Source organism: Rhinolophus hipposideros, assembly GCF_964194185.1.
Source record: "Rhinolophus hipposideros genome assembly, chromosome: 8".
Lineage (NCBI taxonomy): Eukaryota > Metazoa > Chordata > Mammalia > Chiroptera > Rhinolophidae > Rhinolophus > Rhinolophus hipposideros.
Genome location: NC_138054.1, coordinates 76,766,152 through 76,792,216, shown reverse-complemented (window position 1 = coordinate 76,792,216; position 26,065 = coordinate 76,766,152). Strand labels below are relative to the sequence as shown.

The 26,065-nt window shown below is 39.5% G+C and overlaps 1 protein-coding gene across 2 annotated transcripts; it reads left to right on the top strand.

Moving 5' to 3' along the window:
* Positions 1–2,399: 2,399 nt before the first annotated feature.
* Positions 2,400–25,842, top strand: FAM76A (family with sequence similarity 76 member A). Of its 2 annotated transcripts, XM_081055759.1 has the most exons (10): positions 2,400–2,643; positions 3,686–3,750; positions 5,756–5,810; positions 6,531–6,683; positions 10,761–10,918; positions 15,311–15,397; positions 15,915–16,046; positions 20,412–20,547; positions 22,859–22,960; positions 23,497–25,842. In XM_081055759.1, exons 1-10 carry the CDS (start codon positions 2,563–2,565, stop codon positions 23,581–23,583), a joined length of 1,056 nt encoding a protein of 351 aa, XP_080911885.1. In that variant the 5' UTR covers positions 2,400–2,562; the 3' UTR covers positions 23,584–25,842. The 2 variants fall into 2 exon arrangements, with proteins under 2 accessions (XP_080911885.1, XP_080911886.1); XM_081055760.1 differs by lacking the exon at positions 15,915–16,046 and having other exon boundaries at positions 23,497–25,841.
* The last annotated feature ends 223 nt before the right edge of the window (positions 25,843–26,065 follow it).

Here is a 26,065-nt window from a genome sequence, read left to right as displayed (position 1 = left end):
CTCAAACAGATACCTGAATACTGATACTCATAGTAGCATTATTCACAGTAGCCAAAAGGTGGAAACCACCCAAATGTCCATTAATAGATGAATGGATAAACAAAATATGGTATATACACACATATAATGGAGTATTATTTGGCCATAAAAACAAATAAAGTTCTGACACAGTTAAGTTCTGACACACACATATGGATAAACCTTGAAAACATTATTATGCTAATTGAAATAAGTCAGACATGAAAGGACAAATATTGCATGATTCCACCTATATGAGTTACCTACAATAGGCAAATTCATAGAGACAGAGAGTAAAATAAAGGTTGCCAAGGGTTGGAAGGAGGGGGAATTGGTAAGTAATTGCTTCGTAACTGAGTTTCAGAGTACAGGGTTTGTTTGGTATGATGAAAATATTCTGTATATAGATAATAGATGGGTGAATATAGACAGTGGATATAACATAACAGTGTGAATGTATTTAATGCCACTGAATTGCACACTTAAAAATGATTAAAGTGGCAAATTATATATATATTTTACCACAATAAAAGAAATGAAAACAAAACAAAACTTATCTCAAATGTGACCACTTTATACCATCTCTGTTTTTCCCCCCATCTTTTTCTCCCTAATCTCAGTCACCATCACCTCTGGCCATCTAACTGGTCTCCTCCTTTCCATTCCCATCTCATTATTTTCCATACAACAGCCAGACTGATCTTTTAAAATATGAATTAGATCCCAACACTCTCCATCTCAAAACCCCCCAATGAGTTCCCATCACCCTAAGAACAAAATCCAAACACCTTAATGGCCCGTAAAGCCCTAGAGGATTTGGCTGCCAGCTGCCTCTGTAACCTATATCCTACCACTCTCCCTTTCACTTCTCTGGGCCATCCACAGTAGTCTTATTGTGACTGATATATACTGACTGATATATACGCAGAACTTCTAGCCTCAGGCCCTTTACACTTACTGTTCCCTCCATCTGCAATACTTTCTCCAGATCTTCACATGGTGGATGGTTTTCACTTCCTTCAGGTGCCTGCTCATAAACCACCTCCTCAGGGAAGTCTTCTGAGACCCTTCTATCTAAAATAGAGCCTCTCCCATTATTCTCTGTCCCTTTTCCCTGCTTCATTTTTTTTATCTGAGCATCACCTGAAATTATATTATACATTTGTTTACTTGCATTATTTATCACCTTTGTCCCCTGCCCCGAGAATGGAAGCTCCAGAAAAATAGGAACCTGGTCATATTTGTTGAAGTTACTTCCAAGGGCTAGCACTGTGCCTGATAATTACTAGATGTTCAGTGCATATTTATTGAATAAATAACATAGAAATTAAATTTAGTTACATGTCAAATATATCTCAATAAATGCACGTTGAAGTAAAACTGCAGCTATTATGTACAGGTGGTTGACAAGGCCTTGGGAAGGTCAGCCCTACAGGAAGCTTTGCCGAAGCCTCAAGAACAACAAATTCCTTAACTCTGGCAGCCCCTATAAGCACCAAGCTGGGAGCTGAAGAGAGGCAGAGTAGCCAGGAGGGTGTGGCGTGCCTTTAGGAGGCTTGCCAGGCCGTCAGGAAACCCCAGGCTGTCGTTTTCTAGAGAAGCTGAGGGTGCAACTGGAGAACACAGAGTAGGAAGCGGACCTCAGTCCAACTGCACCCCATTCTAAGAGGTCGTCCAGGGCAAGAGGATTCTTATGGGTAGAGGGCCTCGACTTAGTATTCGTCTTCTCTCCCTCTCATCACTCTAGCATCCCTCGTCCTCAGCGTAGGGGTGCTCTCTGGGACTTCCTCCTTTGTCTCCGGAGGTCAACGACCCTAGAATTCCCCATTCTTTCTGGGTCTCAGACAGAGAGGGCATCCTCTTAAGCTGCCTCTCATGGTTTCCCCTTATCCCTCGAGTGATAGGGCTGTGCGGTCCCCTCCTGCGCCGATGGTGGAAGGATTCTCTCATAAGTCCCCACGTTCTTCAATCTTCGGGTGGTGTCGGAGTTCTAGTTCAACAATGCGCTACATTCCGCCCAACCGCGCCCCTTCCGCTCCCAGAGGGCAGTTCCATGGCAACCAAAAACATCACAACTCCGAGGAGGTATCGCGAGAGACGCGTTTGCGGCCGCGGCCGGGGAGAGGCGGAGCGAGGGCGGGAACAAAGAGCGAAGTAGGAGGAGTCTAGGCGCTTCCGAGGTCGGAGCGGGAGAATGTCCCTCCCAGCAGCGCCCCCGCGTGACTGCGCTTTACATAAGTGAGGCCGCGCGCGTCAGAAGTGGCGTACGCCAGTCCAGATCGAATCAGAATCATCAGAAGCTCCGTGTTCGGCCCCTTTGTGTCTGATGGACGTCAGAATGAACCAGTGAACGGGCGTTCAGCGCCGCCGCGCCCGCCCTGGTCGGGCCGCACCCGCCGACCCGCCCGCTTGCTGCAGCCCGCATCCCGCAGCCTGCCGCTGCCGCTGCCGCTGCCACCGCCGCGGCCGCCAGGTTGTGCTTCAGACTGTCAGATAAAGCGGCGGGCCGGGCCGGCGGGGCAGCGAGCACGGCCCGGGCCGGACATGGCGGCGCTCTACGCCTGCACCAAGTGCCACCAGCGCTTCCCCTTCGAGGCGCTGTCTCAGGGGCAGCAGCTGTGCAAGGTGCGCGGGCTGGGGCGGCGGCCGGGAACTGGGACGCTGGAGGCGCGGCCCGGAGCCCCCTGTTTTGCTGGGATGCCCGGCGGGGCCCCTCGGGTAGGGCGTGGCAGGTTCTCCTAGCAGAGGAACCGCACCCTCCCCGCTGGGGGCTGGCGCGGCACGTTGGGGAGTCCCGGACCCTGTCCAGGCCCCGGCGGCCGGCTTGTCCGGGTGCTTAGCAACCGCGTGATTGTTCTCGGACCCTGTGAAGTCGGGGGAGGGGACAACAGGTCCCCTGCTGTCCCCGACCAGCCGCGCGAGAGGTCCTTGGGCTGGTTTCCCCGCCGCTGGGGTCTACATGGTTGCAATATGAGGGACCCCTTGCCCCTCCTGGGATTGAACTCGAGTTGGGTGCTGCCTGGGAGGGGCGTCTCGAACTCGAGCGCCTCATAGAGACTTTTCAGCCAGTCTTAGAGTTGGAGGTGGAGAAAAGCCCCGCAATCAAGAGCACGAAGCAAAAGAATGGTTTTCCAGCGTCCAGTTGGTGCCCTTATGTCCTCGTCCTAACCAGCTGTTGATCAGTTTTTACCCCTGATGGTTCAAGTTCTCTTTTTCGTTTAAATTGCTTCATCCTGCTTTTGCCAATTTAAGTGAATGCAAGAGCTGTGTGAGGCGGCAGTTAAAAGTCATCAAACCAGCCTTCATATATGTGTTATATATATGCAAGCAATAATGATTTTTAATCCAGCACTTCATTTCACAAGTGGACCTGCTCAAAAATCACCGAGTGGCAGTGACACGACTGGACTAGAAGACAGGACTTCTGAGGCTTATTCATTCGTACCTTTGTTTTACAATTTATGACTACAATGTAGTCCCATGTAAATTCTGACTTCACTCCCACATCAATTCAGGGCAGTGATGCCAATATTATGGAGGGAAAAAAAAGGTTAAATGACTCACTTAAGCACAGTGGCTATGCTGGGAATAAAACCCAGGTCTATTGGGTACTGAAGGCTATTAACATTTTTTACTGCCTTTAAAAATTATCCTCGTTTCATTTCAGGAATGTCGAATTGCACACCCAGTTGTGAAGTGCACCTACTGTAGGACTGAGTACCAGCAGGAGAGGTACAGTTCATTGACCAGGAAAGAAGTTAATAGGATTTTTTTCTCTTAAACTCTGTAATCGGTTGAATGTCAATATATAGATCTGTAATCTGTTGCATTGTTATACATATCTGTAGTGAATTGTATTATACACGGGTTCTGTAGGTTTTTTTATTGTAACACATTGACAGATATAAAATACACGTTATTCCCTAGTTATGTATTGATGGCTTCAATTTTTTTTTAAATTAAATTTATTGGGGTGACAATTGTTAGTAAATTTACATAGATTTCAGGTGTACAATTCTGTATTACATCGTCTATAAATCCCATTGTGTGTTCACCACCCAGAGTCAGTTCTCCTTCCATCACCATATATTTGATCGATGGCTTCAATTTTTGAAGTTAACTTTTTTCCAGATTCTTGGTCATTTTATATTGTGGTTATGATCTTTATGATACAAAGAAACCACAGTAGTAAAACATGAGCCTTATGTTTCATAATGCTTATATACAGAGCTTGAAGAATTTATAAACCAAAAAAACATACTTTTGGAAATGTGACAATCCTGATAAAGGGTTTGTTAGTCCTGGTCAAATTTGAAACTCACTTGCCTTTAGCTTTGTCTTGTGTGAATCTCATTTTACAAAGTGTGAAAAACACTTAGGTGTGAATGAACACACATCTTTGGGGGACGTTTCTATAGCAGCAAAGTGGTTTATTGGTATAGTAAGTTCAACTTTTAAGGTCATAGATAGTGCCTTAAGCATGGTGGGGATCTATTTGCTAGTTTACCCATGGAAACATACAGTATATACTACGGAAGCTTTATGCTTTAGTTTTTACATTTAGGTGTAGGATCCGTCTTGAAATAATTCTTGAGGGTGAGATATGAAATTTGACCCTTAATTCACACAATACTTAAAAATTAATTCAAGTTGGATCATGGAAATATTTTGCATGTTTTCTAAGCTGTCAGGATTATTTGTGTGTATTCAGCAATCTAAGGATAAACTAAAATGTTCAGCATCACAGAATCACTGATGCTAATCTTTCTAGAGGTCTCTCAATGTACTTCACTTCTTACACTGCCTTTTTAAACATGTTGGAATGTTGCCCTGGAAAACACTTTGTGTGAATATCTCATTTTAATTTAAATGTTTTTTATTTTGAGGTTTTTCATTTGTCTGTTTTAACTTTATGGTCACTTTCATAGGAATTGTATGGTAAAACAGTCACAAAATAGGGAATAGGCTGGATTTTTGTGTGATTTTTATTCTAGCTCCAGAATATTGTTTGAACTACTTTTGCATATCAAGCATTTGTTTGTACCTCCATTTATAAAAGGTTAGACTTTATTTGAAGATGATGTTTTTCCCCAAGGTAGTTTATCAGTTCAGGCATTTAAGGTAACATTATGACCTCTGGATCTTCACAAGGCAAAATACATTTTTATTTCTGTCAGTGCTTGGCTCTTAGAGAAATTACAAATATTGGTCATAGCACCTGTGTCCCCACATCTGGATATTTCATATAGTTTTACCTACAGAGGAGGGCATAAGTGGCGAAAGGTCAACATGGATAGAATCTCTGAATTTGTTTATATTCCAAACACATATACTTAATCTTTGCCTCAAATTTCTCAGCTATTCATCTAAGTTGAGGAGAATTAATTTCTTTTCTGCTAGTCCATTTCAGTCTAACATAATATTCTTTTGAGGGTCCTCTCTATATCTATTAATTTTACTTAGTGATACTTGGAGATGTTATAATCAGAAATAACTCACTATTTTAAACCAAAGCCTCATTTTTATCTGATCTAATAAAATTAATAACCACAAAATAATAAAAGAGCTATTGGCCAGATACTCAACCTTCAGTTAACCAAGTGTCCAGACCATATTTCACCTTGGCACTTAGCAATGAGCAAATTCCTTGGGCTTAAGGAGGACTCAGTAGTCAGATATTCTAAGTACAACAACTTTTTTCTTATAAAAGCCTTGTGTCTTTTTTCTTTCGTAACAGTAAAACCAATACAATATGCAAGAAATGTGCTCAGAATGTACAGCTGTATGGAACGGTAAGTGGGATTTCTCTGTACCTAACAGTGAGTGCTCAGGTCGCTTGGAACCTTACACTCTGTGGACGGTTAATGTAATTACCATACTTTTATTAGAAGAACTAGTTATATGTAATTACTTGATCATAAAAATGTATCTAGTGTTTGAGTTTTCGAACTTAGCTAACGCTTAGTATTGAGTTTATAATCACTGTGTCAGGATTGTGATTATAATTTGCCTGCGAGGCTTCGGTATCCAGTATGGAAAGAGGAGGAGAAAGATGGATCCTATGACGTAACCTCTTTGTTTGATAACAGTTGACTATTCATTCTGATGAATGATTTTTTCTCTCTCAGGGTTAGTGCCTGCTATGTCCTTGCAGACACTTCTCCCAACATGTTTATACACTGATAATGGCAAAGAGGCCTTTTCAGAAATTTGGAAGCACTTGCTGGTTTCTCAGAGAGCTGGTTCTCTTGAATTTCTCACAAAAGTCACAGCATATACACTAATAGGTTTTTGTTATTTGTTCATTTATTTATTTTAAAATCAGTCTTCCACATAAAAACACTTTACAGAGTGTTAGGAATTGGGCTTCACTTGATCAATGCAAAAGGAAATTTATGATGTTGGGAATACATTTTTACCATGACTAGTGGACTGTGTAATAGGAATCATTGCTTTCAAAAGGCATCGGTATTTTATAATATACTCACTTGACCCTTTTTTTTCTTTTTAAGCCCAAACCTTGTCAGTATTGCAATATAATTGCAGCATTTATTGGCAACAAATGCCAGCGCTGCACAAATTCAGAGAAGAAGTATGGACCACCATATTCTTGTGAACAGTGCAAGCAGCAGTGTGCATTTGACAGGAAAGATGACAGAAAGAAGGTAAATCTCTGTGTTTTTATTTTTTTCCTTTCAGAAATTAAGGTGGGCCAATTGTGTTAGAAAGACATATAACAGAGAAAGCGTTCTCACTTCCTTCTCTACTTCTGTTATTGACATTGAAGAAGATATTCAGCCTTTGTTTTCTTCATTTATCAAATATGGACCAATATATCTAACACCTCATGAGTTAGTATTTTGTGAGAATCTGAATTGTAGTGATAAATAGCCCACATAAATGAAGTGGTGATTGGCATAATTGTGGAGAACTCTGTAAAAGAGAGACTGTGACTTAAGCAAGATAGAATAGTATTATTAGTTTTACTGTCTGACTCTTTAAATGTTTCTGTCTGATTGAAGTTAAAGATCACATGAAGATGACATAAAGGGTGAAAGGATGGAACCTTGGTGGAATCAAAATAGTTTAGATTTGTTCTTTTTAAAGCCCTCCAGTGGGTTCCAGTTGCACTTAGAATAAAACCCAAACTCCTTCCATGGCCCACATGGCCAATATCTGACTCAGTCTCATTTGCCATCATACTCCCCACCTCTTACCTTGTTCCAGCCACACTAGCCACCTTTCAGTCCTGCGGAACTGCCAATCTCATTCCCATCTTTGCACTGGCTGTCCTTTTCCCCATATACCTTTTTCTAGAATGTCTTAACTGGTTTCTCGTGTCACGTCTCAGCTCAGATGCCATCTCCTCACAAGAGACCTTTTACTAACTCCCTCAGTCACTCTTTCTCATATTACTATTTTATTGTCTTTGTAGCATGTAATGTTATGAGAAATTGTCTTGTTTATTTGCTTACGTTTGTCTACCTCCACTAGAATGTGAGCTCTGTCCATTTGTTCTCTGCTATATTTCCAGCAGTCTGGCACACATTAGGTTTGTTCTCTCTCTTTCTCTATCTATCTATATAAATATATATATATATATATTTAATTAATAAGAGTCATACTTTGTTGAAAATTTTGCTGAAAACTCCTCTCCCTTTTAATTGTCTTATCTGACATGGCCAAAATATTAATCTGAAATTATCTTCCAGTTTATTGTTATTTTATTGAGAAAAATTATGGTTCTCATTTTCTACTTTTTAAAAAGTGGCTGAACTGATTGTTTTATATATATTTTTTATTGAGGTATAATTGACATACAACTTTATGTTAGTTTCAGGTTATTATGTAATGATTTGATATTTGTATATACTGCAAAATGATCACAGTTACAGAGTTTTTTTTCTTGTGATGAGAACTTCTAAGATCTACTGTCTCAGCAATTTTCAAATATGCAATACAATATTATTAACTATAATCATTATGCTGTATATTACAGCTCCATGACTTATTTATTTCGTAACTGAAAGTTTTTTGTCTTTACCCATTTTACCTACCTCCCACCTCTGGCAACCAACAATCTGTTCTCTTTAATAATATTTTTTGAATGAAAGAATTTAGTATGGAAACTATTTTTTATTGTCCAGAGGTGCTTTTCCGAGATGCTTAGGCTCTCAAGAGCTGACTCTTGCTAACCAAATTCATTAATTTACAATGGGAGGATATAACTTTCCAGTGACTAGAATACTCCTGCCTGCCAACCAGGGTACCTCTTCCCTGAATTAAGATACTGTAAAAGCTGAATTAGTAATCAGGAAGTAGCATATAATAATAGTTGGAGCACAAGCATTTTGCAGTCCCCCAGACCTGTGCTAGCTGAATGGTGTTGGGCAAGTTACTCCCCTAATGCATCAATTTCATCATCTTTCCAATGGGAATAACAGTAGCTAGTTCACAAGGACATAGGGAGATTTAATTGAAATAAGTATATAAAACCCTTAACTTTGAGCCTAGCACATAATATAACTCAATTAATGGTACCTATTTATTATTAATTGGATTACACTAGAATTCATTAAGTTTCTACTTTCTTAGTTACAGTCCTACTTTAAGAGTTTGGATATTTTTAAACATCCTCAGTCACGTGTTCATAAACTTCAGGAGGGCTCAGCTTAGGAATTGAAGGTGGGTGATCTGGACTCAGAATGCCTGGGTTGAAATCTTGGTTCTGTGACTTTGGGCAAGTTAACCTATCATTGCTTTAGTTTCCTTATCTGTGAATAAGGCTGATCAGACCTCATTGTAATGACGATTGAGTTGTTAGGTGTAAAGCCCTTGGAAAGAAATCTGGTACATGATAGATTTCTTTATGATACTTTAATTTTCAGAGGGTAATTTTTTTAAAGTTTATTTTTAAAGGAGAGATCTGAAATAAAGTGTCCTGTGGTTTGGTGTGCTATTTTTCTGTTCAGTGCTGGCTGTCTTTCAGTGAAGTTGTCTTCTTCAAACCCTTCTTCAGGGAAAGTTCTTTCCTGAGCAAGTTCTTCCAAAGTGTTTTAAAATCAGGCCTTCAAGCCATATCCCATAACCATGAAATGAACCAGATTGAAGTTTGGTTTCAAAATTCATTTATATGTTTATTAACAAATAATTAAATGCTTATCATGTATCAGACACGGTTCAAGGTATTGGAAATAGACTAATGGACTAAATAGAAAAGACTTTACGCTCACAGAGCTTGTATTCATGTGTATGAGACAGAGATGGGTGAGAACAAACAAGGAGATAAATAAACACAAATTTTAGATGTAAGTGCTATAAAGAAATAGAGTATATGGTAGTGAGTGGCTGGGGAGGCTAATTTACTTTTGAGCTGAAACTAGAATGATGAGAAGAGAGCAGCCATGGCATCTCTGGCGGACAAAGATTCCATGGATAGGGACCAGCTATGAATACCCTGAGGCAAGGGTGAGCTTGGCACATGAGAAGAACAGAAGGTAGAGTGAACAAGGGAAAGAGAAAGGGAATAAGGTTATAAAGGCAGGAAGGGGTTACATTGAGGTCAACAACCGGCCATGGTAAAAAGTTTGGATGTTATACTCAATAGGATGAGAAATCAGATTTACATTTAAGAAGCTCTCTTTGGCAGGTAGGTGGAAATGGTTTATAAGAGTCAAGAGCAGAATTAGGGAGCTCACTTGGGTGGCTCTTGAAGTTGTGAGATAAAAGAATAGCTTTCCTTGGATGGAAGCAGTGGAGGCAGAAAGCAGTGCATAAATTCAGACTAATGGACTTGCTAATGGGTGGGAGAGGGAGGGTGCAAAGAGGATTTTGTTAACAAGATAAAAATACTTTACATACATGATGATATGGCCTACTCATGTTTAAGATGGGGCACAAGATCTAATTTCAGGAATAAGACGTGAAAATAGAAGATCCATAGAATACCAGCACATTCCTCCCCACCCTGAGTAATTCCAGCCAGCTCTGCTGCTCCATCACCTGCACTAGGCTGCCTCACAAACAGTTTTGCAGCCTGGGTGCTGCACAGAGGCACCCCAGCTTCACAGAGGGTTTTGGAAGCCCTCTTCTGCTTTCCTAGCCCTGTGCTCTGCTCCTGGTACACAGCTACTTCTGCCCAAAGGGATCAATTTTTTTCTAATTGAAAGTGCCATGGTAGGCCACCTCCAGGTACTGGGGCCCTGGAAACTACTCGCCCATTGGTCTTTTTCTGGGAACATTCTGTCTGAGAAAAGATATCCAGCATATCATTTTGTGAGCCATTTATAAGGTATTAAAATTGAAGTATAAATTCTATATTTCGTCTTCTGTTTTCTCCGTGCTGAATTTTCCTTAACAAGCACCATGGAGATATTTATGTCTTGAAACTCTTGTGGGAATTACTCTGGTCTGTGTTTGTTAAGATGAAGAAAAACCAAACAAAAGGATGCATAAAATAAGTAGCTTATATTTTTGAAGCAACTTTTCTGTGTCTGGCACCATGCTTTACCTGCATTATGTCACTAAATCCTTGCAACAGCCCTCTGAAATAGGTAGTGTTATCCCGCATTTCACAGACAAAGAAATTGAGCCTGAGAGAGCTCCAGCGACTTGTATAAGTTCACACAGCTTGTAAGTGACAGAGCTGGACTTAGCCCAGAGGTTCTAGTGTCTAGTACCGATGTTCTGTGGTACCCGTGTACTAGATTCCCTCTTCTTTATCTTTGTCTCCTGTCTTTCAGGTAGATGGGAAATTGCTGTGCTGGCTGTGCACACTTTCATACAAACGGGTCCTTCAGAAGACCAAAGAGCATAGGAAGCACCTGAGCAGCTCTTCCCGTACCAGCCACCAGGAGAAGGAGCAGTACAGTCGACTGAGTGGTGGCAGCCATTATAACAGGTAACCCCCAAATGAATAAGATAGGATAGAGGTGCTGGTAGGTTAGATGCCATTTTGTATGAATTTTTCTATTCTCTTTAGTTACGAGCCTATAGCAAGAATCTCCTTTATCATATTTTATAATTCATGTATTTTCCAGGGGCCAGAGAGACACTCCCATAAGGGGTCAGAATATTGTGACTTGGTTTGTATTGTGTCTGAAAAGTTTGTGGAACTTAACTCCACTTTCACATGTAATGTTCTCCTCATCCTTTGAGTGGTTTGTCTCCCTGAAAGATTGGACATTTTACTTTCTGAGTGATGTAGCTTTTTTATGCATATTTGGCAAGGAGGTTGATAGATGTTTTAGGTTAGTCCTGGTGGGTTCCAGTCAAAAAAATGTCCTTTCATTGTTGTCTTACGCTTCCTTTGAGAGTATCGATAGTGTTGTTAAGAGTTCTGGCTCTGGATTGAATCCTGCCTTTGCCAGGTGCTCTGTATGGGATCATGGGTAAGTTTTTTCATCTGTAAAATGAGGGAAATAGTAGTATGACCTCATGGAGTTGTGAAGATAAATTATATACCGGGGGTGCCAAAAAATGTATATAAGTGGACACTTTGGTCAACAGTGCTCAGGCGGTAGTTCGCCGTCATCAGAAGTGTCTGGACGCTGATGGTAACCACTTTGAGCACCTCTTGTAATTGCAGAAGTCAAACGTGACTTGTATTCATTTTTTGTTATCGGTATATATTGAGTAGTACAATTTTAATAAAGTTTTCCGTTCATAAAATGTGTATACATTTTTTTGGCATCCTCTGTAGTACATGCATAGTGATTAGTTTTATAACTGACATACAGGAAGCATTCAATACATTCTGGTTACTCTTAGTTATTGTTACCATTATGACTTTGTACATCTAGCAAACGTTATTAAGTGCTCTCCTGGGCCACGGACTCTGCTAGGAATGCAGACATAAATAAAAGCATCATGCTGCTCATCAAGAGTATACAGTCTGGGAGGGAAGGCAGACCAGTAATCAAACCATTGCAGTCTAATTCAATGGAAATGTGGAAGTGTTAATTCCGTAGTGAAAACATCAAAATACAGGCATGAGAGGTAGTAATAATTAACTCACTGCCTTAGGAAGTCAGGAAAAGAGGTCTTGGAGAAGCGCTGGTGTTGCAGCTGGATCTGAGGATGAATCGGAGTCATCAGATAAGGAATGGGCAGAGGCATCCTAGGCTGGGAATAGCATTTACAAAGACATGGAGGGCATGAGACCATGCGGAACTCTGGGGGATTGCAAGTCCTTTTATGTTGCTGGAGCTTATGGTTGGGAGCTAGGGAATGGGAGGAAAAGGTATTCTGCAGACCTGGTAAGGAGCATGAGCTTGATCCTGGGGTTCGTAAAAAAAAATTAATCCTGATTATTATGGAAAATGCATTGGAGGAAAAAGAGACGGGGGCTAGGTAGGAAGCTTTTTTAAAATAAGAGTCCAGGTAAGAGATGCTACTACGAGAACCAACCTGAGGCAATGACACCAAAGATCAAAGAGACAGATTCAGGAAGATACTTTAGAGGGAGAGTTAGATGATTTGATGAACAGATAGGTGGGCAGAAGCTGGGTGAGAAAAGGATAATTCTCAGGTTTCTTACTTGGATGAATAGCTAGATCCCTAACTTGGAATATAGGAAGGAGAAAAGAGAAGATCAGTTTTGAAAAGTTGAGTTTGAAGCATCAAGAATTGTTATTTAATGGGCGCCTAGCCTAGAACTCAGGAGAGTTTTGAACATGGGCCATTGGTAGCACAGAAGAGTCAGTGGGAATAAAGATTAATTAAAAATGCAGATTCCTGTAGCCCTACTCCAGAGTTTAATTTAGCGGGACCTAGGATAGAGCGCAGGAATCTGCATTGTTTTATAAACATCCCAGGTGATTTTGATGTAGATGTAGTGACCTGGTGAGCACTTTTTCCAGCCACTGTGAAGAGCACTCTTCAAGCCGTGCCCTTAAATGATGTAACTCAGGCTGACGGCTGAGAACAGAACTCAAGAAACGCTCAAGAAGGATGGAATGAGTGTCTGCAAACCACATATCTGACAAAATGTTAATATCAAAAATATATAAAGAACTCATTCAATTCAATAGCAACAAGGAAAAAGGAAAATAATCCAATTAAAATGCATAAAGGGGCCTGAATAGACATTTTGCCAAAGAAGACATACAAATGGCCAATAGATACATGAAAAGGTGCTCAACATCCCTAACCATCAGGGAAATGCAAATAAAAACCACAATGAGCTATCACCTCACATCTGTTAGGATGGCTATATCAAACAGACAAGAGATAACAAAATGTTGGCCAGGTTGTAGAGAAAAGGACATCCTTACATACTGTTAGTGGGAATGGAAATTGGTACAGCCATTGTGAAAAACAGTATGGTGGTTCCTTAAAAAATTAAAAATAGAACTACCCTATGAACCAGCAATCACTTTTGGGTATATATCCAAAGGAAATGAAATCAGTATCTCAAAAGATATCTGCACCCCAACGTTTACTGCAACGTCATTCACAGTAGCTAACATACCTAAATATTCTCTGATAGATGAATGGATAAAGAAATTGTGGTACATACACACAATGGAATATTATTCAGCCATAAAAGGAAGGAAATCCTGTCACTTGTGACAACATGGATGAACCTGGAGAATATCGTACTAAGTGAAATGAGTCAGAGAAAGACAAATACTATATGGTATCACTTTTATATAGGATATTTTAAATTTTTATTTATTTATTTATTTAAGCTTATAAGAGTTTATTTGAGCCAAACTGACGACAATTGCCGAGAAGCAAAATCTCAACGGATTGAGAAAATGCTCCCCTATGTGGGATATTTTTTAAAAAGCTGATTTCGTAAAATAGAATGGTGGTTTCCAGGAGCGGTGGGAGGGGTAAATGAGGAGATATAGGCCAAAGGGTACAAACTTTCAATTATAAGAAGAATTAGTTCTGAGTATCTAATGTACAACAGAGTAACTTTAATTAGTACAATATTATATACTTGAAAACTGCTGAGAGTAGATCTTAAGCATTCTCACCATTTAAAAAAAAAAGAGTTGGGGGGAAGGGGAGTCCACACAGTGTGAGGGATATAAATGATAAACATCTAAGTATTACTTTGTCTTGTGCACCTGAAACTAATAAAAAAAAATTTGAAAAAATAGAGTTAACTGTGAGGTTATGGATGTGTTAATTATCTTGATCTTGGTGATCATTTCATAGTGTGTGTGTGTGTGTGTGTGTGTGTGTGTATGTGTATATATATATATATATATATCAAAACATCATATTGTATCCTTTACACATATACAATTTTATTTGTCAATTATTCCTCAGTAAAGCTGGGAGGAGGAAGGATGGCATGGTCAGTGGTATCGAATATTGAAAAGAGCTCAAGTAAGAAAGGGTCTGAAGCATCCTTTGGACTTCTCAATTGGGCATTCATTAAAGTGAAAGGGCTGCATACCACTTTCACAGGATCAACTTATTAGGGCTAAAAGTGATCTTTAGTGTTGTTGTAGAACTCTGACCCCAGTGGATTCACAGAGATATAGTGAAGAAGAACGGGACTAGAAGTTCAAATATGTCAACTGGTATCTAGTTCCAGCTTTACTATTAACTAGCTGTATACCCTTGGGTAGGTCAGTTAACGTTGAAGAAGCCTCAATTTCTGCAAAGTAGAAATAATACCTTGTGTATACCTCATACATTTATAAGATGCATGTGAAACATTATAAAGGTACTTTTTAAACTGTAAGATGGATTATACTTCTTATTGAAGTTTTATTAACTTTTCTCATAGTTATTAATAAGGCAGATTATATTTAATTAAGACTGAGAATTTTGGGGGCCTATGGAAATGAGTCATTGATGTATCCAAGACCTATGAAATCAACACCTTGGTGGATTTTTGTTTTTGTTTTTTTAAAGATTTTTATTGGGGAAGGGGAACAGGACTTTATTGGGGAACAGTGTGTACTTCCTGGTCTTTTTCCAAGTCAAGTTGTTGTCCTTTCAGTCTTAGTTGTGGAAGGCGCATCTCAGCTCCAGGTCCAGTTGCCGTTGTTAGTTGCAGGGGGCGCTGCCCACCATCCCTTGCAGGAGTTGAGGAATCAAACTGGCCACCTAGTGGTTGAGAACCCACTGGCCCATGTGGGAATTGAACATGGAGCTCCAACCGCCTGAGCCACGGGGCCTGCCCCACCTTGGATTTTAATAATCAACAATAAATAGCTCTTGCATAGAAGAGCTATGATATTGCATTGGTCTCATTTGACATTTTCATTATGATGTTTTGTTAATCTTTGATTTCTAATGTGTATCTTTCTACTTTTGCCATTAAAAGCCAGAAAACACTTTCTACGTCTTCGATTCAAAATGAAATTCCAAAGAAAAAATCCAAGTTTGAGTCAGTCACAACCAATGGAGACAGGTGAGCCATTTGAAATGCATACACAGTTCCTGAAACAGGAATATATTTTAGGGTGTGCCTTGGAGCTAGTCTATGGTTGTCAGTGAACCTCTTAGGGGCACTACACTAGCTACTGGTATCTCGTAAAGAAGCAGTACTGATATTTTTTAAATAAATTAAATCTTGTCATTAAAAAACAAGAACGTATAATTGGATTTAATGGCAATCACATTCTTTAGTCCACAAATAACTCTCCACACTAATTCTAAGAAGTCAGCAGCTGGATGGTTTTCATTGTGATCTGTGCTTAAAGCCTCCTCCAGGCGTTGTAGGAGTCAGTCTTGACAGGCAGAACAGAGGCAATTGGAGTTAAGGCAGTATTGCTCAGTCTGAGGGATGATCCATGCTTTCTTAGTCTGCAGAAAGATAGCCCAGTGCAGACACTGGCTCAGGAGAGAATGAGTGCATTTAAATATTTTTGTTTCATTTTAAGCCTGTCTAAATGCATATTTTTATTCCTTTCATCTCTCCTTCTCAGCAATGCTTCCTCTTACGAGCTGCTTTGTCCTAATACCCGGAGTGTCCCGTCCATGTTGGTGCAGTGGATTGCTTCCCAACAGAGTCTTGGGGCCAACCATTTTTTTGTTCCTCCAGGGACCAGCATCCTGAAGTGAGACCACCTGATACACTCTTCCCTAAAATCCTTGCAATCATTTTCATTCTGAAAACTCCCCCCAATCTCAGTTCTCCCTCCTAGCTAGTGGTGCATTTGGGAGCAGACCAGTATATAAGCTTAACAGGGCTAAATTTTGTTTATTTAGGGGAGTACAAAGGCATCTGTGAAGTTTAACTTTCCTGTTGTTACCTTCTTCATCAACTTGATTTCAGACCCTGCAGGGTGTCTTTTTAACTATTAGTATCACTGATTTTAAACTCCATTAATTGAACCTCATGGAAATGCTTAACTTAGGTATTCAGATTACATAGGGAAAGGAACCATAAAGCCCTTCTTTCCCGTCAGCTTTACCATTCTCTGAGCAACTAGTCTGGCCATTCCGAAGAAAGTAGATGTGACACAGATTGTCCCATCACCTCTGCCAGGGTCATGATCCTGCAAAACTACTTCAAGAAGTGAACCTTTCTGAATGCCCTGCCTTTGTAAAGGCCTAAGACCCACAGCCTTTAGGTTCATCATTTCTGTTTTGTGTTCACTTATGACGCAGGCTGCATTTGAATGACCTAGAAAAAGTTCATTCATATCCTTTAGTTTAAACAACCAGTCCTTAAAGTTTGCCTTCTTTTAGCTTATTTTGTTCTTGAGATACTGCCACTATTCTTGCTGTCTATTGCTATGGATACACCAAGCGAAAAACTTAAAGCTTTCTGTTCAGAGTCTTTTCTTGCATCTGGTCACCAGCAGTGATTGTTTTCCTCAGGTAGGATACTGATCCTTAAGACTTAGGTACATGGTCTTTCATAATATCCTCCGGAAAAGATCTTAAAAGATCATTTTTCTTCTTGAAATGTACATACTTATTTTTTAAAAAGTTTACCCTAATAACTTTGGAAAATTTTGGAAATTTTTCTGCTGCCACAAAAATTATTTTCATATATCCTACAAGTTCATTTGAAAGTTTCTGCGTTAGTAATCTAACAATCTGTTCCTCTTGTTTGCATGTCTTTCTTTGAAAGTTCATAGCACAAGGTAAATTACATTGACCCTTTTCTTTTTTACTTTTTAGTTTTTTTTTTCTTTTTTAAGCTTTTATTTATCTTAAGTGTGTTTTTCCAGGACCCATCAGCTCCAAGTCAAGTAGTTGTTTCAATCTAGTTGTGGAGGGCGCAGCTCACAAGTGGCCCATGTGGGGATCGAACCCGCAACCCGGGTGTTACGAGTACTGTGCTCAACTGAGCTAACTGGCTGCCCCCTTTATGTTTTTTTCTTGCTTTTCATTCATTTTGAAAACATTCTAACAAGGCTTTGTTTTTTTGACAGTCCTTTTTTAATGTCATACAAACCAAAATTTTTACGAATATCTATCTTGAATTTAATTCTGTATCAAATATTACCAGTCTATTGTAGTTGCCTCCCAGTTTTTAATTAATCACAACCCACTTTGCTGGTCCCACTTTTGAAATAATCCATATAGTTTTAAATTTATGTTCCTATTCTTTTCATTTTTTTTTTTTAAAGATTTTATTGGGGAAGGGGAACAGGACTTTATTGGGGAACAGTGTGTACTTCCAGGCCTTTTTTTCAAGTCAACTTGTTGTCCTTTCAATCTTAGTTGTGGAGGGTTCAGCTCAGCTCCAGGTCCAGTTGCCGTTTTCTAGTTGCAGGGGGCACTGCCCACCATCCCTTGCGGGAGTCAAGGAATCGAACTGGCAACCTTGTGGTTGAGAGCCCACGCTCCAACCAACTGAGCCATCCGGGAGGCAGCTCAGCTCAAGGTGCCATGTTCAATCTTGAGAGCCCACTGGCCCATGTGGGAATCGAACTGGCAGCCTTTGGAGTTAGGAGCATGGAGCTCTAACCACCTGAGCCACCAGGCCGGCCCACTTTTATTTTTTTTACTGCCTAGTGTCTTCACCAGGTTGCTCTCTGACAGTTTCCATTGACCTTTCTATGATATCACATTCTCCTTTTTTAAAAAATATTGAGGCATATTTGAGTATTTTTTTCTCCTTTTCTTCTTTAATCATTAGCCTTTTCATATTGTACAGAGACAATACATTATACATTAATTACATTAGGGTTTGTTTGTTTTATAAAACCATTTCTCTAATGGTTTTATACTTAAAAAACACCTCTCCTTCCTTCCTTTTATTTTTTTAAGATCCTGTAGAATTTAGTCTCCTTATATTTTCTAGTTTGTTGAAATTGTAACAAAAACTTCAAGTTGAGGAAAATCTGAGTTTATTTCTAGCTGTCTTTCCTTGAGTAAATACACCAGCTGCTTTTTGATCATATTTGCTTATTTTCTCATGGTAATTAAAAAGCACTCTCAATGATGGGTAACACCCAGATATACCTTGTGGTTTCTTGTTTCTAAACGACATTCTTTTTCTTGTAGTTTTATTTTATTCTCCATCTGAAATATACCTGAAAGATTAGACGTACTCTGTGTGGCCTTTGAGGACAGACCCAGGACCAATGGGTAGGAATGACAGGGAGGCAGATTTGGGCTCAACCCAGGGAAGATTGTTCTTATATTAAAAGCTTTTGAAAAAGGCAAGAAACTTCCTGGAGAAGTAGCGAGTTCCCTGTCATTGGAGGTATGTGGAAAGAGACCGGATCTGATTTTCTACCTTGCTAACTTACCATCTTTCATTTTGATTCCCATCAGTTCTTATTAATCAGAAATTAGAGAGTTAGGAGGGCCAGGCTCTAACACAGGATAGACACAACCTGTTTTATCAACAGTTTATTGGTATGGGAAGACTCCTCCGTCTTTCAAGAAATAGGTAGAGCAGAGCTTTAGGAGCTTTCGGGACAACAACAAGTTGTTTATACTAGCCCATTACTCTATTTCATTCGTCACTCTATTAATGGGTTTAAACAGATTATTTTGGGTTGAGGAAAGACAGTCCTTTGGCAGGTATTAAAACTAGTGGAGACTGTGATGGGGCCTGTCAATATTTCCTCCTGCATGCCTTATTATTTTGCATTTAGTCTTTGTTACCCAGCAATTCTGCATGTTCATCAGTTATGAAAACATTGATCCATTCTTCTGACATTCTTCTCATATGCTTCATGTAGACTGAGGGGCAATATTCTTATCAATGGATTATGTCTCCCCATTCTAGCCATAGAAATGTTTGACTTGGTAACTATGAGGAAGTATGTACAATGGTTCAGCTTGTTATTTGGAGCTTCCACCTGTGTAGAGAAATGCTGGTTATTAGATGTGGTTTAAAATGTAGGAAAGAAACAACAGCAAAGGTGAACTAGAATTATTACTATATTGATACAGGGAGTTGGGAATCAGTATTTCAGTGTCTGCTTAGGAAAAACAGGTTTGGGTTTTACTTCAAAGGTTGCCCTGGGAAAAGTAAAGGGTTTCCTTTGGGAAGTCTCCAGAGAAAGGCAGGATTTGACCCTCTTGCCAGTGAGTCCTTAACTTCTTTTAGATCAAAGACACCCCTGACCAACCAGTTGAAGCTGTGGCTCCACACCCTAGAAACAACCCATTGTGCACATACAATTGTACATAGAATTGTATGTACGGTTTCAGGGGGTTACAGATTCCCCCAAACTGGTCCTGGTTAGGAGACTCCACTAAAAGGACAAAGTTCACCTGGTAGTCTAACAAAATGAGGTGCTGTTACTGGGAGGAATCTGTTGAAAACCCAGGTCATGATGTGACTCGGCAGTTTGCCTCTTCTTTGTTCCTTTCCTAACTGTCACAGAATTCTTGATACTGGAAGTGGCAGTCAGTAGGCCAGTTGGAGTATGGGGGAAGTTGACTTGCTTCCTATTAATTTCATCTTCTTTTTATCATTTTAAAAAAGGACTGAAAAAAAAATAAATAAAAAAAATTAAAAAAATTAAATAAAAAAAAGGACTGACTTTTCCGGGGTGTGGAATGTAGTACTTCTCAGCAGCTGTACCATATATAGTGCTTGGGGGCAGAAAACAAAAGAACCAAAAGACGAGTTCTATGATATACATTAAAGAAAAACGCATGTGCTTACAATTGATCATTAATCCAGATTTTAGGGAAAATATCTAATCATAAAAAGAATTGTGACTGTGTCACACATAAATCATTGGGGATCTTCAGTGAACCTGAAAGAGAATATCCTTGGCTTTTATGAAATTAGTCCTGAATGTGAGAGATGCTGCAGGTTGTGGCTTTGGTTGGTATAGTTACCTGATGACCACCTTGCCTGTTAAATTTAATGCTGGGAATTCAAATAGTGACTCCTGCCCTTGAGCTTGTAGTCGAGTGGCCTATGATGTGTCCTCAGATAGAAAACACATTTTTCCATCCAAGTTACAATTTTTTTCCCCCCTCTCCCTTTTTCCATTCAGCTTTTCCCCAGACCTAGCCCTGGACTCTCCAGGCACCGACCACTTTGTCATCATTGCCCAACTGAAGGAAGAGGTAGCCACTCTGAAGAAGATGGTGCATCAAAAGGATCAAATGATTTTAGAGAAAGAGAAGAAGGTAAGGGTTATTTAATGCTTCTCAGGCCAGAAGATGCGAGGGTAAGATACGTGGGACAGGGCATGATGCAAACTGTAGTTAGCTGATATTTGTTGAGTCCTCACCATGGACGCTTCGAGAGAGATGCAGTGGCAAAGTTGGGATATCCTGGGGAGAGCTTGCTGTCTGCCAAGATAACTCGTGGCGTGGTATTACCGCAAAGAATCCACCTCAGTCGAGTGGGTTTAGAAAGTTGATTTTTCTCAGTATTTGGAGGGAGATTCCACTTCTCAGGGAGAACTCATGATAACCAAGCTTCCAGGGCTAATGTATAAAACTATAGTGCTCCCTCTTGATCACAGTGGGGCACGTAGCTGTGTACTAGTCTTAGTCTGAGCCTCCTTGGAAGGTTGTAATCAGAAAGTGCTGAATGAGCATGGAGTTGGGAGAGGAGAAGGTAGTTCATAATTGGAATTTTTAATGCTCTCAGGGTAAGAGAACCTGATGCCTGCATCTCTATTATTGGGATGGCCATGTCTGTGGTACAGTAATACTCAAAATATGTGGGCCAGGTCTCCCTCCTCCCTGGACCATGTTCAGGTAGGCCTTCCTTCGTGACTCTTGTGTCACTTTGTCTCCATGGCTGACAACTCCCTTCCTGAGTGACCCACTCTTTAAACTCGTTAATATCTTCAGTACAGTCTTATTCTGGTCTGAGTCATCCTCCCTCTTTAAGGGAACTTTTTACATCCTTGTTCTGAGTCATGTCTAGTTGTTTCTTATTTTCAGGTTCTTAGAGACTATCTCATTTTTGCCTTAGTATATTAATAATGCTGGTAATATTTGTAGCTGACTTCTATTGGATGCTTACTACGTGCCTGACTATTCTAATAAAGTGCTTTAAATGTATTAACTCATTTATTCTTAAAACCACCCTTTGAGGTAGGAATTATTATCCTCATCATTTCATAGATGAAGAGTGCCTCCAATATTTATCCTCTTAGGGTTTTTCAACTTCTTCAACTAGCTGTTTTCTCCCTGAGACTGTATATTTTCTTGTTCCAAGTTTGGAATGCTGTGATTCATTCCGATGGCTAACAAAGTCATTTATAACATTAAAACTGTCACATGCTTCCTTTCAGTCTAATTTCTACCTCATTTTACAGATGAGAAAAAATGGACTCAAGAAAATTAAATCGCATGCCCAATTCACACAACTAGTAAAAGGCAGAACAAAGGAGTAACGCACGTCTTTCTGACCGTACTGTTCTTTCTACTGTGCTATGCGTCCTTCTTCCACTAAGGTGGAGATTCATGGGAAGAGACCAATAGTCTTTCCACTTTACTACATGATTATTAGATGAAAGCGGTCTCACGTATATTTTCTTCATGCACTAGAGCAGAATGGCACATAAAAGGATTTTCGCAAAATAGAGACAAAATGAACACTTGTTTCCCCTGCTTTGTAAAGTTAGGATTTTAAAAGGAGCAGAGACAAATAGTAGATTGTTCCTATAACTTGCAGGATCAAAATCATAGTCCTTGACTTGGAATGCAGGCTCCTTCATGTCCTGCCTGCCTGTTTAGCCTCATCTCCTAGCCACTCTCCATGCTCATCAGTCATGTGAACAAGCTCTGTATTATCTCGCAGTCTCCGCCTGTACCCAGGCCATTCTCTTTGCTTGGGTGCCCTTCTCTTTCCCTCATGTTTCAGTTGGTGCTTGTACCTTAAAACTCAGCTCACACTTCATTTTTCTGATTTAAGTATTTCTTCTCTGTGCTCCTTGACTAGCATAGTCAGTAGAAGAAGGCCTGGGGTTTGAAGTCTAGCTCTGCCATTTGCTAATATATATGATGTTGGCCACGTTACTTAACCCTTTCTAAGCCCTGTTTTTCCCATTTATAAAATATGTAGAATAATATTACCGCCCACAGAGTTATCATAGTATTGAATGGAGTAACAAATATTTGCCTGGAACAGGGTAAAAATTAAGTAAATGGCAGCAACTATTATTCTCATGGCTTCTCTCAAAACATCAGTCAAATGGCATTATAATCACTGATTTATTTGGATGTGGGTATTAGGAGGTTTACATGAAATCTTTAAAACCTGCTAATGGTTAATTATCAGAAATACTACTTCAGATGTTGTGTAATTTTCAGGAAATCTTTGGAAAAAATAGGATTTGGAATTCCCTGGCTTTGGTTTAGGTGTAGATCTTCAGGAGAGCCCTGGATTTCATTAATTTGGGGGCTCATTTAGCTCTCTGGTATCAAAATATTTTTCATTTGCACAGAAATTTCTTCTGTCACTCTGCCTTTTTCCCCTCAGATCACAGAGTTGAAGGCTGATTTTCAGTACCAAGAATCTCAGATGAGAGCCAAAATGAACCAAATGGAAAAAACCCACAAAGAAGTCACAGAACAATTGCAGGTGACTGCTTATTTTGTGTGGTAACGCATGTGTATTTTAAGTGTATTTAGCTGATTGTATTTTAAGATCTTACATATCTTTTTTCTCAAAGTATTGACAGATCATATTAATCTACATTATAGGTGTATTTTATTGTTTTACTCTTGGATGTGTTTTGAAATTTTCTCCTCAAAAACAGTCGAATTAATAAATGTGTTTTTTGATTTTGGATAAACCAAATATGATCCCAGATGTCTGAATCATAAATTCTGTTTATCCAGTAAATTAAGGCACTCCATGGTTTGTTTGTGTTGCGTAAAGCATCCTTTTGTAACAGTGGATCCCAAAAGACGGAAGTACACTGATTCACCTCCAGCAAATATTTTCTGTCCCCTGAACCTAGCCCTAGAGTCTTCTGCCGTTTTCTACCTCTGGAATTTGTTCATCTCTTCCTGACCCTCTGTATTGTCTGCCTTAGCATCGGCATGAAAAACATATCCTATCCTATTAAAATATCCCTCTTGCACTGATTCAATTTTTATTTTTTTTATTTTAAGGCCAAAAACAGAGAGCTCCTGAAGCAAGCAGCTGCCTTGTCTAAGAGCAAGAAGTCCGAGAAGACAGGAGCTATAACCTCTCCGTGAGAGACCACAGGAAGCTCCATGCAACACCTAATGGATTCCTGGGTTAGGGTCGGCGACTTGGCTGGTCCCTGGGAATTGCAAGCTTTCTTAAGATATTTCTATTTTATTACAGTTATCCTTGTGTGATTGCAGTGGGCTGAATGGAAACACCTGGTTCGTGCTGTGTTATGACTGCATGCTTGAATGTTAGGGGTTTTAAGCTTTCTCGCTCTCTCACGCTCCCAATCCTCTCTTTCCCCTTTCCCCTACCGTTACTTAGTACTACTAGCTTTGTCTCTCTCTCGGTACTACTATATTTTCTTCTCTCTCTCTTTTTTTTTTTCTGTGGTGGTCACTGCTCAGTGTTAATGTGCAGAATGATTTTTTTTTTGGTCCATCATTGCATCCTGCCATACCCATGAGCAAATAGTTCGGCATTAATTCCATATCACTGCCACCCTTTGAACTTTGAAAACTGCCACGTTAAGATTTAGTACAATGGATGAGGCTTTCTCTCTCCAATAAACCTTTTGCTTCAGGGTATACTCTTGGGTTTTTTTCCAGGTATATTATGTATGAACTTTGTACTATGTATAGCCAGAGTTTTATTTATTTTTTAAAAAAAGAAACTTTCTTGATAAAGGAATAATGGTAGCCTAGCTTGTTCTTGTAAAAGTGATGCCTCTTTAAAAAAAAAAAAAAGTCCTATTCTCACTTTTAGTAAAAGAATCAATTTTCTTTCTCGTTACCTTGGTAACAAGGTAAAAGAATCAATTTTCTCTCATGTTACCTTGGAGTTTTAAAAACTGATTGTTAAGGTGAAACAATTCAATGCATTAGTATGGAGTAAAGTGCCTTTTGGAGGGTTTCTTGGAAGAGCATTTAAGAAGATACTTAAGGGAGGTAGCAAAGGCTTGAGCAGTCTGTCTTTATAAGTAAGGGCAGAAGAAAAGGTTGTCCAGGTTGTACTGGACGCTTTCCTCCCCTCCCCTTTCCTGATGATTTTATGTGACTAATTTTAAATTCTCACACTGCCACTTTTTTAAAAAAAACAAACAAAACCCTTTACTTGCTTATGTCAGTTGTCATACTGGGCCATTGTCAGAGAACTTTTTTTATTTTTTACATGAGCAGATTGAAAATGGGCTAATATTTGAACTACAGATCATTTTAGGGGTCAGTATAAGCTGTTCAAGTGTGGACTCTGAGTTTGATGGGAAGAAATGATCTCACTGTCCCTTGTTCCCACTCCTCCTCACCCACCCTGGCCTGGACACTCCCTGCTTTTCATAGACATGTATTGAAAACAGGTGCATCTCAGAAGCAGCTTGGCCTTTGCCAGAATTGTTCGTGTCCTGTTTTCCCTTCTTGACCCATAGGCACATGGATTTAGTTTTCTAGGACAGAGGATAAATTGACATTTCTAGCCATACTCTCAGGTCCTCTGGATGATGCTTGTGACAGAAATTAGAGCCGTGTAGTGTGCCATGAAACAGTAAAACCTACCTGGGAATCATTCATCAGAGGGGACTCGAGGTAATCATGAGGGCAGATGACATTTGTACCTCAGTCTACCAAAACTGTAGCAGTGAGTGTAACTTGCTAGGCATTTCCTAGAAGCAGATGCTTCTAAGTTGTGATAGCATTCTCACAAGTGAAACCATGCACATAATGAGACAGAGATGTGGAAATGGGTGGCTTCCTTCTGATAACAGAAACAATGGACCATGTTGCTTCTATATCACTCTAATAGGGGATGTAATTTTCCCTTCTAAGCAAGGGAAAGGGCAATGCTAAATAGTTTTATAACTTTTTGAATGAGAAGCTTTTAGGTAAAGACAAACTGTCAGATAATATTTTTCAGATGCATATATGTTGACTGGGAAAAGATTGTGAAAAAAGTTACAGTCACGGTTTTTGTTTTTGTTTTTAATTTTAAAGACTTGAGAAATTCTGTTATTTGGAGTGACTATAAAAACACATACTTAGTTTTATACTAAATCTTTTTTTAAGGTCTTGGCATTTAATATAAAGCAAATCCACGCATTTTCTAACTTTCCACAAGTTCTAAAAAGGGAAGAAAGAAACCTCGGTCTTGAAATTTTGGGTTTTAAAAATCATGACACTGTTTTACCATGAAATTGAGTAGCTAACTTTTGGTAACACCTTTTGTTTATTTGTATGTTTGTAATAATGGACATTTTAAAACACAGGAATGTGTTGGTTTGTACAGACTTTGACAAATGTGTGTTAATAAAAATTCATATTGACTCAAGTATAATTGTTGGTGTTTTTTTTCATTTATTTCTTGCTAGTTCACCAATAAAACATATATCCTCTTAAGCCTAGAAAACAGTCAATTTGTCTTGCTTGTCGACTTAAGAAATTAAAAGCTTAACTGTGCTAAAAGGGAATTTTATGTCCATCGCAGAATAAACTTTTTCTTTCTGTGATTTTATTTATGTAGTTTAAGTGCTTGTTTTGTTATAAACACTATGCTAGG